Source organism: Hesperophylax consimilis, chromosome 7 (genome assembly GCF_061612785.1).
Source record: "Hesperophylax consimilis isolate HC1 chromosome 7, BYU_Hcon_1.0, whole genome shotgun sequence".
NCBI classification, from domain to species: Eukaryota; Metazoa; Arthropoda; class Insecta; order Trichoptera; family Limnephilidae; genus Hesperophylax; species Hesperophylax consimilis.
In genome coordinates this window covers 2,126,833-2,143,198 of record NC_142842.1, presented here as the reverse complement: position 1 = coordinate 2,143,198, position 16,366 = coordinate 2,126,833, and the positions used below count along the sequence as shown (strand labels likewise).

At 34.4% G+C, this 16,366-nt stretch overlaps 1 protein-coding gene across 3 annotated transcripts in view; it reads left to right on the top strand.

The window, feature by feature from the left end:
- The window catches only part of tfc (Brevican core protein triforce), a 317,295-nt gene that overhangs the window by 206,942 nt on the left and 93,987 nt on the right, over positions 1–16,366 (top strand). Inside the window, exon 1 of one of the 3 annotated variants that reach the window (XM_089633114.1) lies at positions 4,105–4,563. The exons of the other annotated variants lie outside the window; for them this stretch is intronic. Coding sequence (XP_089489240.1) covers positions 4,476–4,563 — 88 coding nt within the window. The 5' untranslated portion in view covers positions 4,105–4,475. Of the gene's footprint in view, positions 1–4,104; positions 4,564–16,366 lie in introns of those variants that run through there. 3 annotated transcript variants of the gene reach the window in all.

The window sequence follows — 16,366 nt, the reverse complement described above, 5'->3', positions numbered from 1 at the left end:
AGAGTTGTTAATATTATCTTTCATGGTTAAATTATAATGAATTTACTGAAAACTCCAGGTGTTTGCCCATAAGGTTTATTATTTTAATATTATTATATTATTTTCTATAAATTAAAATTTATCTTTGTAATTTAAAAAAAAAATGAATGAAACAATACAAACACAAGGTTGTATAAAACTGTAGTTCAAAGTAAAATTTAACGATAACAGTGCAGGTAAATAAGGTAGGAATGTAGTAAAGTTCTATAAAAAGAAACTGTGTTTTTTACATCAGCTTCGTACAGAAGGCCGCGAGGAAAGAAAATTCCCTCTTGGTCTTAAAGAGACCCATGTTGTAGGAGGGAGGAAACACAGATACCGGCGAATCGTTCCACAGCCGAGCTGTTAAATTGAGAAATGAGGCGTAGAAACGACCCGTTCTCATGTGACAAATGTTAAACGTGTAAATATATCAGGCACGTTTGGCGTCATTCCCGACTATACACCGGTGCCGAAGGGATCAATGACGCTAGTACCTTGGAGCATCATCCATTGTAATACAGGTAGAACAAGTACAGGTAGAACAAGTACAGGTAGAACACTGTAGAATCTATCGAACGGACCTCCCGTTTCTGCACAAAGACTGCATTAATACATATTTTATAATTTTGATCATTAATACGTGCTTACAAATATTTTTTTATTTTACATATTAATCACAAAATCACTCTTTCGCATATTTAAAAAAATTATACATAAATAATTATTTTTACCGAGTGTGCGAGTTTTTTTTTTCATACGAAAAAACTATTTAAATTTGCATATAATGTTTTCTCGTTTCACGAACATTTATCATGTACCTTCAAGTGACACAGTCATAAATCCTTCAAAAATAACAAAAACGTGATTCATAACAGTTTATTAATATACGTAATTAAAACACTTCGTTGATCTCACTTCTTATTTTAATATTGACTTCGCTATTAATTGTGGCCTATTTTTGTACTACAAACGATGGCATATTTAGATAATACATCGAGAAGACACATTTCTCAATTTATTTGCCAATTAATGTGCAGCATTGGTACATTTAATCATGCAAGATGCAGCTCTTTCTATAAATCTCAGATGACTAATCTCTTTGATATTTAATTGCTTTCATTATTTATCAAAATACCAAACATGAAACCGATATAATTATGCTCTGGAAATATTCATGATGTGATTAAAGATGCTTAAATAATTTTCGTTGGTATCTATTATTTATAATAGTCTGTGCCTACTGAAGTCCTGTCTTAACTCGACCGTTTGACATTTCGTCTGTCTGTTAATTTCCGTACGTTTCTTTTCCGTTTCAAGATGGTGGATTTTAATGGTGCAGTAAAGATTCTTTTTTCATTTGCTTATCTGAACTTTCTCAATTGTCATTAAGATAATGTCATTTTTTTGATGAATTTTAAATTTCCTTAATTATTATTTTTTTTATTTTACACAAAATAAATAGTTTATAATTATGTAGCTATAGTACCTACTTACAGATCTCATTTTGATTAATTAAATAAGATAAATAGATATATTATTTTTTGGACACGAGGTCTTCTATTTACAGAAGCGGGAAGTGTACGTCAAGATCAAGTTATTTGGTGTTCCATCCTCTCTGTCTATCCCTTTGAGGAACTGGTACTATGTGTATTTAGTTTGAATTACAGTCTTAGCAAAGTTATAAACCCGATTATAAAACTTCTAAAGTTCCTACGCAGATGATCTGCTTGATTGTTCCTATCGACATCGGGTTGCGTTCTTCACCGTGCGTTGATGTTTTTGATACAGATATTTAATTTTTTATTTCTTAAATAAACTTGTTTTCAACACAAGGTTTTCATGCAAAGCACAAGGGATGGCAAATTATTATAAACAGTAATCAAGTGAAATATTTCAACCATTAATATATAATATATTTCGACGCCACCTAGTAGGAGATTTAGTATTTAACAATGCCTTACCTACAAAAATAAAGTTGGTGGTTTTCGGGTGAAAAAATGTAATAAGCAATAATTGTTGAATAAAATACTAGTAATTATTGAATTATTTAACGATTTAAAAATAAGTTGATGTAGCATAGTGGCTAGTGCACCATACTGGCAATCAGAAGGCTGCGGGTTCAATTGCCGTCGGCGGCAATTATTTTTTATCATTATATTATTTTTTATAATTATTTAAATCAATCCTGATGTATTTTGTACATGAAAAATGCTAAGTACCTGTAAGGCGCTCCAAGCCACTCTATAATAAATCATTTCCACGCTGATTGCTTGAAGCTTCACAATTATTATTAATTACTTACGATGTTTTCATGCAGGTACACTTATTGAGCACATGTAGTGACTGTCCATACTCTAATATTTATAAAAAAATACTTAGACAGCAAAATATCAAACCCCGGCAATGGAGGGCGTATACTAAGGCACTGTAAAACTGGCTTTAGTTTTTCGCGCAGTATCTATTTATGAATATTTGACATGACATGTGAAATATTATATTTTGAACCTGTAACCTTCTGACTAATGAAGTCATAAGTCTTGCGTTTCGTTACAGAAATCGTAATTTGCAGCCAATTTACAAGAAAAATTGTTTCTTAAAAGTACACTTCTTAATGTTAGTTTTAAGTACGATTAAAGAATTTCAAAAACTTTTGTTTAAATATCATTGCAGCATCCAATTTTGACGTGTGAAAGGATGAGAACATCTTCAATTTTTCACACAAACAAAATTCTGAGAAAACGCAATCAATCGTGGATTTTAGCTCATCTTGTAACTCCGTGCGAAGGTTGGTGGTATTTAATCTGCAATCAAGAACAAATATGAAATTATTTACAACATATTTAATGAACTATGTATGTAATTTGTCAGACTTTCTTGTGTGATGCAACCCTCACCTAGACCTTCGCCTTCGTCTTATAATAACCCCAGAATGCCTTTGAAATTGAATGAATGATTAAAAACTGCAAAAAATCGTAATGTGAAATGGCTTGTAGATAACAGTGGCGTACGATAAATCGTAACAATTTCCTTTATATATGACATATTGTATTGATAGCAAAAATACAATAACAATCATTAATAATATGTCTTGAAATCTTTTTTTTACTTATTATTTTTAAATTCCTCACAATTTTTTTGCGTATCTTTGGAAACTAACACAACTATTCTCATCTCGAGCAATACTTTAAAAAACAAGAAGTAATTAGAGTGAGTTTTAAAATTACGTGAAATAAAATCTTGTATTTAGAATCCATTTCAATATTAATATTTACGTTCATTATTTGGAATGACGATAATTTCAGAGAATAAAATCTGGTAATTGAGGCCCACTTACTTATTGCACCATTGAAAATAATTTTCGGCTGATTTTTATCTTAACTTATTGATTATGTGTATTAATACAAAACACTCAAAATAATAACCTTGTACCTATTACCTGTTTGTTGACATCCGCGGGTCACCAATTGAATGCATACATCTCATTGTTTCAGTTGATTTTGTTGTTTAACCTTTATTTAGTCTTATATACTCTATTGTTGTCGTTTCATTTACCTTATTCTATGATTAAAGGCCTGCATATTATTTATTTAATTTTATATTTTAGAAGTAATGAGCGAGATATACATGAAGAAAAATTAGTATTGCTAGTTTATGTAAAATCTCTTAAAATTATTGGTAATTGGTAAAAACGGTATTGCAGGCATTACGAATGAATTAACAAGGTTCCCATTAAAATTTTATTAAATTATGTCGGAAAACGTGTTCATGAAAATGTCATGATTCTTAATAAATTAGCAATGCTCATTCTTCTCCCTGTGAAGATCGCACGCCTGTGGAGGTACGAACACTGCACACTGTATGGTCCAGCGTGTCCTCCGCTAAATGCGGACGGTTCAAGGATGACCTCTCGCTTTCGTCCGAGAGAGAATCCGACTTAAACTTCACAATGCCTCATTCGGTTCAAGAATAGAATTTGCCTTCTCCTCCGCTAGATAAAGTTCCCCCGTCGTTGTCCGTTGTCCGACTCCTTCCATCGCGATCGGGCCGCCGAGGATCGTGCGGCTAGTAACACGCGCGCACGCCACGGCTTCGGTCGCCCAACAATAATAATATGTACTCGATTTTATTCGCTGTTCAATAAATTAACGAGAAGGTCTCCGCGTATTATTTTCTCGATTAGCCCCGGGGTCGCTTGTTCAGTCAGTTGTTGGTCGCGCGCTAATGTGCAGCACGTCGGATACGAGAACGAAGCTATTCAAATTTGGAATAAACACTCGCTGCCGTCAGTTGACTATTTGCTTTATGCGCATGCGGACGGGAAATAGTCTGATAAAATCACAATAGATGTCACCATCTTAACAAAATTATAATAATTCAAGTATTTCTATAAATAGTGTGTGTATATTTTGATTTTTCCGTTTTTTTGAGAGAGAAGTTACCGAACGCCAACGAAAATGAAAGGATACAGTACTGTGATACTTTTACTAGCCACCATCTCAGCTGTGCTGGCTGTAACTCTTCCAGCATCAACTTTAAAATCAGGTTTGTCTACTTTTTCTTTAAATCGAATTGATTTCTGAACGTGGCGATTAATAATATGCATATTATTAAAATATACCTTTAACTCAGTCAAGAACTTACAAATTAATTGCGATAAAATATTACGTGGTATTAATTTTGAGACTGGCAACACATCGCTACAGATGGCGGGAAACTTCTTTTCGCGCAAGATCTAAGTAAGTAATTTGAGGTTACGCCGAGAGGGAAAGTGGAAATACAACACGGATTATTGTGAATATACCGTCAATAAATTTATGCAATGAGTGACGTTATTTAACATGATGTTATGTATGATGCTTGAATTCTAATATATTCATGATTTTATCGACTTTATAAAAGAGGTGAAAACTACATATTGAGTTTTTTTTACTTAATAAAAATTTTATATAATATAAAAATAGGCATTAACCTAGAATAGTTTGAATATAAATTAATAGGTCAGTATTTTATCTTCACGGGCTCGAAATCTACCGACTGGTACAAATGCAATTCTAGGTCAAATATTGCATAATTAACTACCCAGATAGTAGAGATCACCGGGAGTAGAAGTAGGTAAAGGGAAAATGCCTTAGACGTCAAACATTGCAAAAAATTAATGTCATTCGAACCGGTCATACGTTTGATGCATGGGGTAAGAACTGGCAACAGGTGCACGTTGTTAACCAGTACCAAAAGTTGTTCTCTTCATGGTTTATGCTACACTACATAACAGTTTTAATGACCAGGGACAGAGATCGAATACACCCCAGACGATGTAAAAGTAGTGAGGATGGGTGGATTGGAGCAAAATTATATTCTTACTTAATTTTAGTTCGGTTTCATTATTTTGTGTACCTTGACTACTGTTTTACCTTCCGAACCACTGTGTTTCGGCAACGCAACTAGCATTTTGGAGATGCATTTTATTTTTAAACACATCTCGTTGAATTTCGATTTTATTTCGGAATGAATTAATGAATCTTGTAATTGGAAATTAACCCACTTCCCGACTTCCGATGGAGCTGATACTCGGCAGATAGACTCGTTCTCGATGACAATGCATTTTATTAACTTTTAATGGCAGTCAAGCATACACAAGCGGGCATATACCGATTTCTCAGTTAATATACGAAATAAATGTCGATCCTACCCAATCAGGATGTGGCTCAGTTGTTGTGGTTGACTCCATTCACTGGGGAGGTTGATTCAATCCTCAGTCAAACCTTAGTGATGATTACGTTTTAGTACTTCTAATGATTGTTTAAATCGATTTCTACATCGGTTTGTTGATGCACTTATAGCGTTTGCCAATGATAATACAATCCTTTACTCGTAATATATGTGAAAAGAGCCACCCTTAATTATAAGAATATTTTTTTACTTGAGGTGTTCTACAAATTATTTATTAATGTGTGCAAGAAATTTAAATAAAATATTTTATATGAGAATGGGGCCATTGCTACTGTCTATCAATACATACCCAGTATGTAAATATCAAGGTTAAATTGCGGATAAATTCAAAGCATGATTGTAATTCTGCTAAGTTCAACAATCGTTAATAGTTTATTATTATTCTTTTTCATACTGTTAAGTGGTCATAAAACATGTAAACATCGATGGAATGTATTAAAAAAATTAAAATTAAGCGACCAAACAAAAACAAAGAACTTCAAATCAAAACAAAATATTAAAAGACGCAGATATACGGGATATTCAAGGAAAGAGGTTATTTAAGAACCATGGTTAGTAGGTCAGATCGAAACAAATTATTTGGATGTAGGCAGAGAAGATGGACCGCCAAATCATACTACACATCTGTTATTCTAATTCTGACATGGTTTTACGCACATTCGCCTCAGGTATCTCATTTCCATGGCGACCGGCAAAGGAAGGATGGCAAACTAAAACTCAAACTACTTGGTTTCATCACTAGAATCATTTCGGACTTCAAAAACGTAAATACCCTTAGAACTCTTTACTGCTCCTTGGTTCGCCCCCATCTTGAATATGCTTGTGTTATCTGGTCTCCTTTTTATCTATATGTCCATATTCGACGCATTGAATTTGTTCAACGTCGGTTCTTAAGAGGGATTGCTAGGAGGCTAGGATTAGAAAAAGACAAATACTCATATGATAAAATTGAACCTCTCTCCTTTGGAAGTCCGTCGGGAAAGAAATGACCTCATTTGCTTCTTCAAAATTATAAATGGTATTATTGATTCACCTACTCTACTGCAACTCATTCCCTTAAATATCCCCTCGCACAGACTCAGAAATAATGAACTGCTCTTCCTCAACCATTATTCGACAAATTATGGATATTATTCACCATTGTCAAGAATGTGTAGACTGGTCAACTAAAGTCAAAACCTTAACTTTTTTGGGATAAGTCTGAATGATTTTTTCCAGTCGCTAAACAAGTGACGGAATATTATAAGTGTCCCGTGGTCCTGACCCACGGCGTAGTCTTGACTTGATTCGACTTATCACTTTATTTTCTTATATTATATCTGCCTTATATCTTTGCTTTCATGTACCTTTGTCTACTCCTGTATTTTTCAATTTACTGTATTCGTGTTATTATTTTGTAATTTGGACGATGTCCGTTAATAAATAAATGTCTCATGTTGTCTCTAGTTCATCGTGATTACGCATGCATCTGATGTTATCATGAATCGCAATTTAAATGATCAAGATTCCAATTAATAAATTCCAAATCAGTCTTCGAAGCCGAATGCCAATGGCCACTGATTATCTAAGAGAAAGTATTTTATCTAAATACCTGCCTCAAATATTTACATCAAATTAATGTGACAATATTTAATGCTAACGGTTTTCTCGCATTGCGCAGAATTGCCACGGCTAGAAGCAAAACAAAACTGTGCCTAACAGGTGTAATTGTTGTTCAATAAGAACCGTTATTTCCTGTTGTTTTATTTTTAATCTTGAATTATCTAACACATTTCTAAGTCTAAGAAAGCATTAAGACTGTCTTCGTAACAACAACTAATATTCAAGACCTTCTGAGGCCTGCAAAAATTAAGTTTATTTCTGAGACAGATAAAGTTTATAAACTTAGCTGCTTTGGGTTTGAAAATGTGTATGTAAGCCAAACAGAACGGATCATCTCCAAATAAGATTCTCAGAATTATTTCGAGCACGCAAACTCGGCCATCCCGACAAATCGGCAAAAAAACATTTTTTGTGCGACATGAATCAATGTTATTGTGAACACTTGACAACCTGTAAATATAGCGACTTAAAAGAGAAAATACTCGTGTATTATTACCTCGACCGGAATTAATCATCAGTTCCTTGACTAATGGGCGTTTTACACAATATTTTATTTTCATTTAGTTTTCATATGGGTTGTCTTTTTGTATTGATTCCAGATTCCAGATGAAAAAAGGACGTGTTCTATTTTCGAACCGATTATCCTCCAGTTTAAGTTGGCGGACATTATTTTGACATCTGTCGTCTGTCATTGTTTTACGTAACTATGTTATGTACAAATATTTTTTATCGTTTTATATTCAAAATAGTGATTAAAGACGATAAGATGTGTTTGTTACCGATTGCGAACGTATATTTTAAACGTTCTCATAAGTAATTCAATAGTTACTAATGATTATTGAAGATATTACAAGGAAATGGTAACTATTCTTAGATTGGAATATGATCGTTCTAAATGACCGAATGTACGAGTAATTGGGTTTCAGTAACTAAAATAGGACAGTGTTGTCCCGGTAAGATCTCAGGATCTGAGTTTTATTTCCTGCTACGAATTTTACCTTTTTGTGTAAATATGTAAAACTATGTAAATTTTATAAAATTAAATTAAATTTTAAATTAAATTAAATTTAAATTAAAGTAATTAATTTTAAATTAAATTTTATTTTTATGTAAAACTATGTAATATTAATACACATATCAATAATACAACACAAATTTAATTATAAAATATGGGCTATAAAAGAAATGTATTTTTAAAGATTTGTTTGGCTATTATTTGTGACTTAATGATAATTACTTAAAATATAACCTTACCTTCTCGTACATAATATCTTATCTTAACAATTATTCTAAATTAAAGGAAATTATAATTTTCTTCACTTAGCTTAAGTTCGAACAGTTTTAAAAAAGTGTTTATCAGATTGAATTCGTCTTGAATTGTAAATTTCTATATTTTTTTACTATTTTACCATTTATTGTTTCACAATACTTTCAAGGAGAGAAACAGCTAAGAAAAAAAAACATTATAAAAAATTCAAATGGATATCTAAAAATTAAACGCAATACCTATGCCCAAAGTTAGCAATTTGCAACAAAGGCGTTCGATGACTTCATTAAAACGAGTCTCTCAATAATTTTTGTTACATATTATAGCGAGTCACAAAGAGACGCTTCAAGTTGTGGTCAAAATGACTCAAGGTCATTCAATCCCCCCCTATCATAGACGTCTTAGATGGGGTGGGGCCATGAAACTCTTCTGGGTACCTACCTGTCTACCTGGTACCTGTCTGACTTAAGCTGAACCTGTTTATACTCGATTTTTTAAAGCTGTTTTACCAAGTACCTACCCGTGTATAAAATAAATTATTAATTAAATCGTCTGGTTCCCCACGAATTATGTCGATAACATTCCTGAATCACAAAGCTTTGATTAATTTACCATTATTATGCACACCTAATCACAGCTATATTACTATGTTAATTCATTTTAATAATACCTGCACTGGACATACATACAGATTTACATAATCAATACTCAATAGCCACACAAAGGAGTCGAAAGGAGGTTTCAAAAACTCGCACCTCTATACGATTCGTTTAAAATAATTATTAAAATCGTTGAATCATTCTTCCAACGCTTTCTTCATCGAAAATGAAAGTTGTCACTAATTTTAAGGTGTGTTTTCAATGAAAAACTTCTGCGCTGATACCGCGAGCGATGTGTTTTTATTTATAAGACATTTTCAGTAGAAATACTGTGATCCCAAAGAGTTTTTTTTGAATAACATAAAATTGTGTTATTCTCTTTCACGTTGAAAATGTAACGCCCAGTTCAAAGGCATTACTGTTTGATTTATAAAGTCTATCTAATTGGACCTCGATGCGTACCAGCCATAACTTATTCGTCAGTTTTTTTTTTTTTTATCAATGTAAGCAAGTTTTTTCAAATATTTGTATAAAACGAACCCATTTAATAACGTTTTTTCGATGATTTCGGTTGTTCTCTTAGTGTTGTCATTTACGCAATTGTCTTTGAAAAAGAGGATGCAAGTTTGATTTCCAAACCATTTCTCGGCGATAATTTCTATTCGCATTTACTTCATTACATACAAAATCATTATTATTTTTAATGATAAACTAATGTTTGTAAGACAAGTTTTTTTATGTATAGCACAAAGGATAACAAATTATTATAGGATATAATTAGTCGCTTGAAATATCCATATAAATTAAAAATATCTCCCGAATAAAAATAAATGCAGCCGACGGGAATTGAACCCGTGCCTTCTGAAGTCCGGTCAGGTGCTCTGAGACCACTGAGCTACGTTGGCTTATTTCCAACACGCCAAAAAATTCTAATTGCTTATGATAATTTTTTATCCTTTGTGAGAAACAAAATCATTAGCATTCCAATTATTTAACAAAGAAGATATTTTAAAAAGCCATTATTGATAATCTTTAAAATATTCATTAATTAGAGAGATTGGCAGTGGGGAATGAAAACGCAAACAAAATATCCAGGAAGCGGATCGTATTAACATGCCTGGAAAACACTTCCTTAGATTGCGCAGAACTGCATAATGCAGAAATTTAATTCATCAGCATTTTCATCGTATTTATTTTTGTAAACCATCAAGTTTTAAAATCATTCAGTAAAAACTTAAATTATACACGAGAATTCGAGTTTTAAAACCGAAACATATATATCGTGCTCTCTTTACAAAACACAATTTTTGTTTTAAATGGTTTCTGAGATAAGAAAAACGCTGTTTCTGCAATCCCTTGACATTAAATGCAGTTGTTAATGTCAAATATGTATCTTAATACTCAACCATTACTGCATTACATTTCATGAATAAGATTCCAGGTTTGTTTGACATTCAGAAACCGAAGCTTTTTCTGATGAATGCATTCTTTAAGACTATTAATGCCACGCCCTTGACTTTAAGACTTATCAGAGAACAGCATCATTATCCATTAAGATATTTTTAAAGCAATTAATATTTTACCATTTCAAACAAAATAAAAAGTATCTTGAACCATCATTCAGACAAGTGATGACCACGATAATATATTTCTGATCAGAAAGTTGACACGATGGAAACTTCATTCAAACTGGTATTTTAACCACCGATGTAAGGAGTTTTTTTTTTAAATTTTTATATGATACCTCACAAGAACGTCCCTGTCTGTATAGTATAAAGGTAGTGGCTGTGGGTTTTATTAATGCGGCTCTTGAAGAAGCCCGGATTATGCGAAGGAGGAAAAACAGATGCCGGTAGCTCGTTAGACATACGAGTCGAAAAGTGGCCCGTTCTCATGAAACCACAATCAACTGTGTACGGGTGTTCTGCACGTGTACGTCGAGTTTCACGCTAGTGCACTGGTGCACCGGGATCATTTCTGCTAGCTCTTTTGAGCAAGCTCCATTAAAATATCCGTAGAACAGATACAGCATATCCGCATTGCGTCTATGCATTATAGATGGCAATCGGTCTGTTAACAATGGAATGCCAATCAGACGGACCACCCTCCTTTGCACAGAATCAAGTAGGTTTATCAAGTATTGTGAGGCTCCAGTCCCGAGATGGCTCACTAATTTAATTAGTACTTATTGAAATAACTTACAAATAAAACAATTTAATGTTGGAAAGGTCCCCGTTAATTGTATAAGAATGGTCACTATCAGCTATCCAAATTATAAGACATACACCGCATTGGTATACCTACGTCAGGAGAAAGCACGTAAGACCTCTGGCTGGGATCACTATAGTTGCAAAGACTATAATTCTGTATTTTAAAATGAATTAAAAAGTTATTTTTTTACTTATGACGGCACTATTAGTCAGAGATATAGTCCATAAATGTTTAAAATAACTGAATGTCGGTACAATCGACAACCTAAATCCTTTCACACCTGTGTATATTTGAAAATACATAGATTTCTGAATTTTTTCTCACTAGTCAGAGCAAATAAAAATTATCGGTTTCTGTTTTCAAATCACTGGTTAACTGATTTTAGATATAGTAGTTATATTTATAGTTTGGAAGGTGATTTTTTCTTTAATCTCTACATAATTTTTTCCCCCGTTTTTTTTTCTGTTGATATCAATAAAACCGAGAATAATGACTAGTAATAACTAGTCATTATTACTGCCGCCGTCGGCCGTGCTGGTCAAGCGCGGGTCAGTGAGTCGACGCCGGGCGCTGGTGACCGGGACTCGATGGAGGTCAGGCACTGGCGAAAAACGTAGGTCTTCAGGCACTCCAGTGCTGACGAGACGGCCGAAGGTGCGACGGACCTTGTAGGCGGTTGAACGGGAATGATGTGGACCAGTGAGGATGCTGCGTGTCCTCGTGGTGGTCATGGTTGCGTGGAAGAAGCGCTGGTCAGAGACACTGGAACCAAAGTTGAAATACTCCAGACGCTGCGGTGATGTGCTGGTCAAGCGCGGGTCAGTGAGTCGACGCCGGGCGCTGGTGACCGGGAGTCGATGGAGGTCAGGCACTGGCGAAGAACGTAGGTCTTCAGGCACTCCAGTGCTGACCAGCACATCACCGCAGCAACCGGAGTTTGGGGATCATGGTGAGAGGCACGAAATGAAAGAAGGTGTTGAAGGTCACATGTGTTTTATTGATGAGTCAGTTGCCGTGACGAGGAGATGATGTAGGACAGATGATGAATACTCCGGTTGCTGCGGTGATGTGCTGGTCAAGCGCGGGTCAGTGAGTCGACGCCGGGCGCTGGTGACCGGGACTCGATGGAGGTCAGGCACTGGCGAAGAACGTAGGTCTTCAGGCACTCCAGTACTGGCGAGACGGCCGAAGGTGCGACGGACCTTGTAGGCGGTTGAACGGGAACGATGTGAACCAGTGAGGATGCTGCGTGTCCTCGTGGTGGTCATGGTAGCGTGGAAGAAGCGCTGGTCAGAGACACTGGAACCAGGGCGCTTGTAATCCGAGTAGTGCTTGCCAGGAACGGCGATCTGGACAAGGCACTAATATGATGTCCCGATAGAGTCCATGATGGTACGGGCGAAGCCGGGTATACGTCCTTCGCGCTAGTAAGAAAAGCGCGGGTGATCACTCGTTGAGCCTCGTAGACTGACGGCGGAATGATGACTAACTGACTGACTGACTCGCTGCGTCGGGCTTATTTATACTACACGGCCGACGGCGGCAGTAGGGAGGTGGATGGCAACTAAATCCTAGGCACTCGCACAGACTGTATGTTTCAGGAACCTTCGATAGCGCGGCAATTATGCATAGGCGGCAGACTCGTTCCTTCTGGCGAGTTCTCGTATGTGTAAGACGGCTCGTGACGTATTGTCACCTGGTAGACAAGTAGGTGTTTGAAGTACTTAGGTTACTTTGTTTACGTTGCGATTTGAATTGCAGGTACATAATTCGGGATTAGGTACTAAGTAGGTCGAGCGGTTTATTATTAATTATTCAATGGATTATTCTCGACGCCACAAATTTAATAAAATGCAGTATTTTTGGCATACAGTGTACGAGTTTTCGTTTTATGTGAAACACGCCCTCTCAGATCCAATTTTATTTCAAATTAAAGTAGCTATTACTTCTAAACTATTGAAAAAACAGTAACATAAAAAATTTTCAAATCACTCTACCAATTATTATCAAGCATCAAATATGTTCTACCACTGCCAATTGTAATTCTAGTCTGAAAGTTCTAAGACAATGTGGTGAGTATCATAAAATAGGTGCTAATACGCATGCCGTGGCGCAAGTGTAATCATTTTCCATTTCCTTTACAATTTTTTACAAAACAAACACTTGAAGTGTCGAAACATGGCACGGTCCACTTCGCACGTGTTCCTATTGAATTTGATATTCACATATTACTGACTATAGATACATAATTACGAGTTCAATATATTAGCTACCGGTTAAAAATCGACCCAGAACGCAAGTAGTCTGTTGCGAGTAAAATGGAAAACTATCCAATGCTCTCCGTAACATCGTTATAATGCCCAGTTTTTTACTTGTAATGTGACTTCATGTTCCGTTTTGCTGGTACACCAAAGTAACTTGTTAGAAAATTACCCATATTTTTCATGTAATACAATGTTAATTATGCGGTTTTTTAGAGGCAAGATAAAGATGATTGACACATAAAGTTCACAAATATTTTTAAAAGTAATTGTATATAATACTTACCAAGATCGTATCTTTTCTCGAAAATATTTCTAATATTGTTTAGCTTGGGTTTGATTTAATACATTACTTGTTTTTAACAGGCTTTAAACTACTCATAAATTAAAAATAATCCATCATTTTTCTTTTTTCTTTGTAATAATTATTCGCAAAATGGGGAAATATCTTAATGTTGAAATGAATCTGAGCAGCAAAATTTTTACCGTTGGACATTTTAAGAAACTCGTTTGTTTGATTTGGGGTGTTATATCATGTACGTAGAGAGTGCTACTTTCTTTTTAAGCCAATAACAATCGGTTTACGCAATTTCTTTTTTCCGTACCGAGTTCTAAGGTCACATTGTACATGGTTTTGTATGTGAATTATAAATAAGGTCAAATTATTATTGTGAGTACTTATGTTATTTTTACTGTGAGTACTAATTTTATTTTTATTGTGAGTACTTATGTTATTTTACTATGAGTTCTGATGTTATTTTTACTGTGATTACTTGTGTTATTTCTATTGTGAGTACTTATGTTATTTTTTGTGAGTACTTATGTTATTTTTTTAAGTATGTTAAAATATTACTTGAAGAAATTATTAGGGACTTCATTCTAGGAGTTATTAGGGACTTCAAAGCTTACATTTATAGTATGTCAATGTATCTCAATATAGCTTTTAAGCTATTTTTGTATGGCCCACAAATAGACAAGGGAATTACTCTGTGCGACCACCAAACAACGAGATATAATGCTACGTATAAATACGCGAGCCGAACTGCTGAACTGAACCTCAACTTATGGGAAAGGAACGAAGCAACCGCAAATGGCGCGAAACGCCGCTTGCAGTTACTTTGTTCCTTTCCCGTAATTCGTAGCTCGGTTCGCGTTTCGGTTCGCAAATGTATACGTAACATTATACGTACGTAGATATGTTGTACAAATGATGCGTTAATTAACTTGCTCGCAAAGTTCATTCATTCCGGATATTTGCGAGTGCAATTACATCAAAACACATTGCCAAATTTCCATTCATAATCACATTTTGATTACTGTTGTGAGTCATTAATGAGAGTTTTATTGCGTAAGTCATTTGATTACATTTAATAGTAGTTTAATCGATATCATAATATTATAATTTAATTAGTGAAATAACTTAACACCATGATCAATTCGTATATATATTAGAATCATCTTATTGAAATACTTTAGGGTTCGTAAATAATACAATTATTTTTCGACAAGTTTTTCGAAAACATTTTTTAACTGAAAATAACGCGAAAATCTTATGCCAAGTTAGCATTGAGAGCCAAGTTAGCATTGATATCTAGGTGCCAATGAAAGTTTACGAAAAGTGTAGCCAATGATAGCCATTGTTAACACAATTTTTCTGCCGTTATTGACTGAAAAAAAACGCTTAAAGTTTTTTTACTCCGGATGTCCCCAAAGCCGAATAATTATTTGTGTTTTGCGAATATTAAAAGATCAGAGAGAACTTTGAATTGAAAATTTTCACATATATACGTCTTTACTTTATTAATTTATTTATGAAAGTTACGTTTTTGTATGTATTGTACCGGCGCAGACCCGTGAAAGATTACGGGATGTTATAATTGTGGGATTTGTGAAGCTCAAAATATATATATTAATAAAAATATTGGCCTCAGGATCATTGCCTTTCAAAAGAAGAAATTAACCTTACAATTATGTCAAAAATTTAAACAAAATAAATAAACATATCAAATAGTGAATTTTTATGTTTAACTTGTCTGATACGGTTTACAGGTCCAAATTTAAAAAAATAAAAATTCATTGTACTTGAATAATTTTACGCATTACGCTGATATATTTCACATCACATCACGAATGCACCCATGCACCAACGAGCGAATTTAGTATGTTAAATAATGAAATTGGTATTGGACACAAGACTGCTAATTAAAAAAAACTATAAATATATATATATATATAAATAAGTACCAATAGTTTTTAGAATAACCCACTTCGCTCACATAATATTATCTGAAGAATCATGGTCACCCCTCAGACAGCTTACTTAGAGCTTCGCCCAGTCGCTTCGTGGGCCGTGCGTGAGTACAGAGTACGGCGGGCATTTATCACTTTCTCTCATTCAACTCAACCGGCCCGGCCTTATAAAAAAATCATTACGGCGATTTTGTAACATATTACTGCGACTGTACCTACTTACACATGTGTGGGTACTATCGCACAGCATGTGTTATGTTCCGTGTATGAGTGTGTATTATTAATAGTTCCATTTATACTAAACAGGTAAGCTTTCATATGCTGCATAATAATGATAATATGTGAGAAATTATGAACGAGTGCAAAAAATACGTATAGACTTTTAAAAAGTTCTTTTTTACCATATCTGAGAATTGTGCCCATTA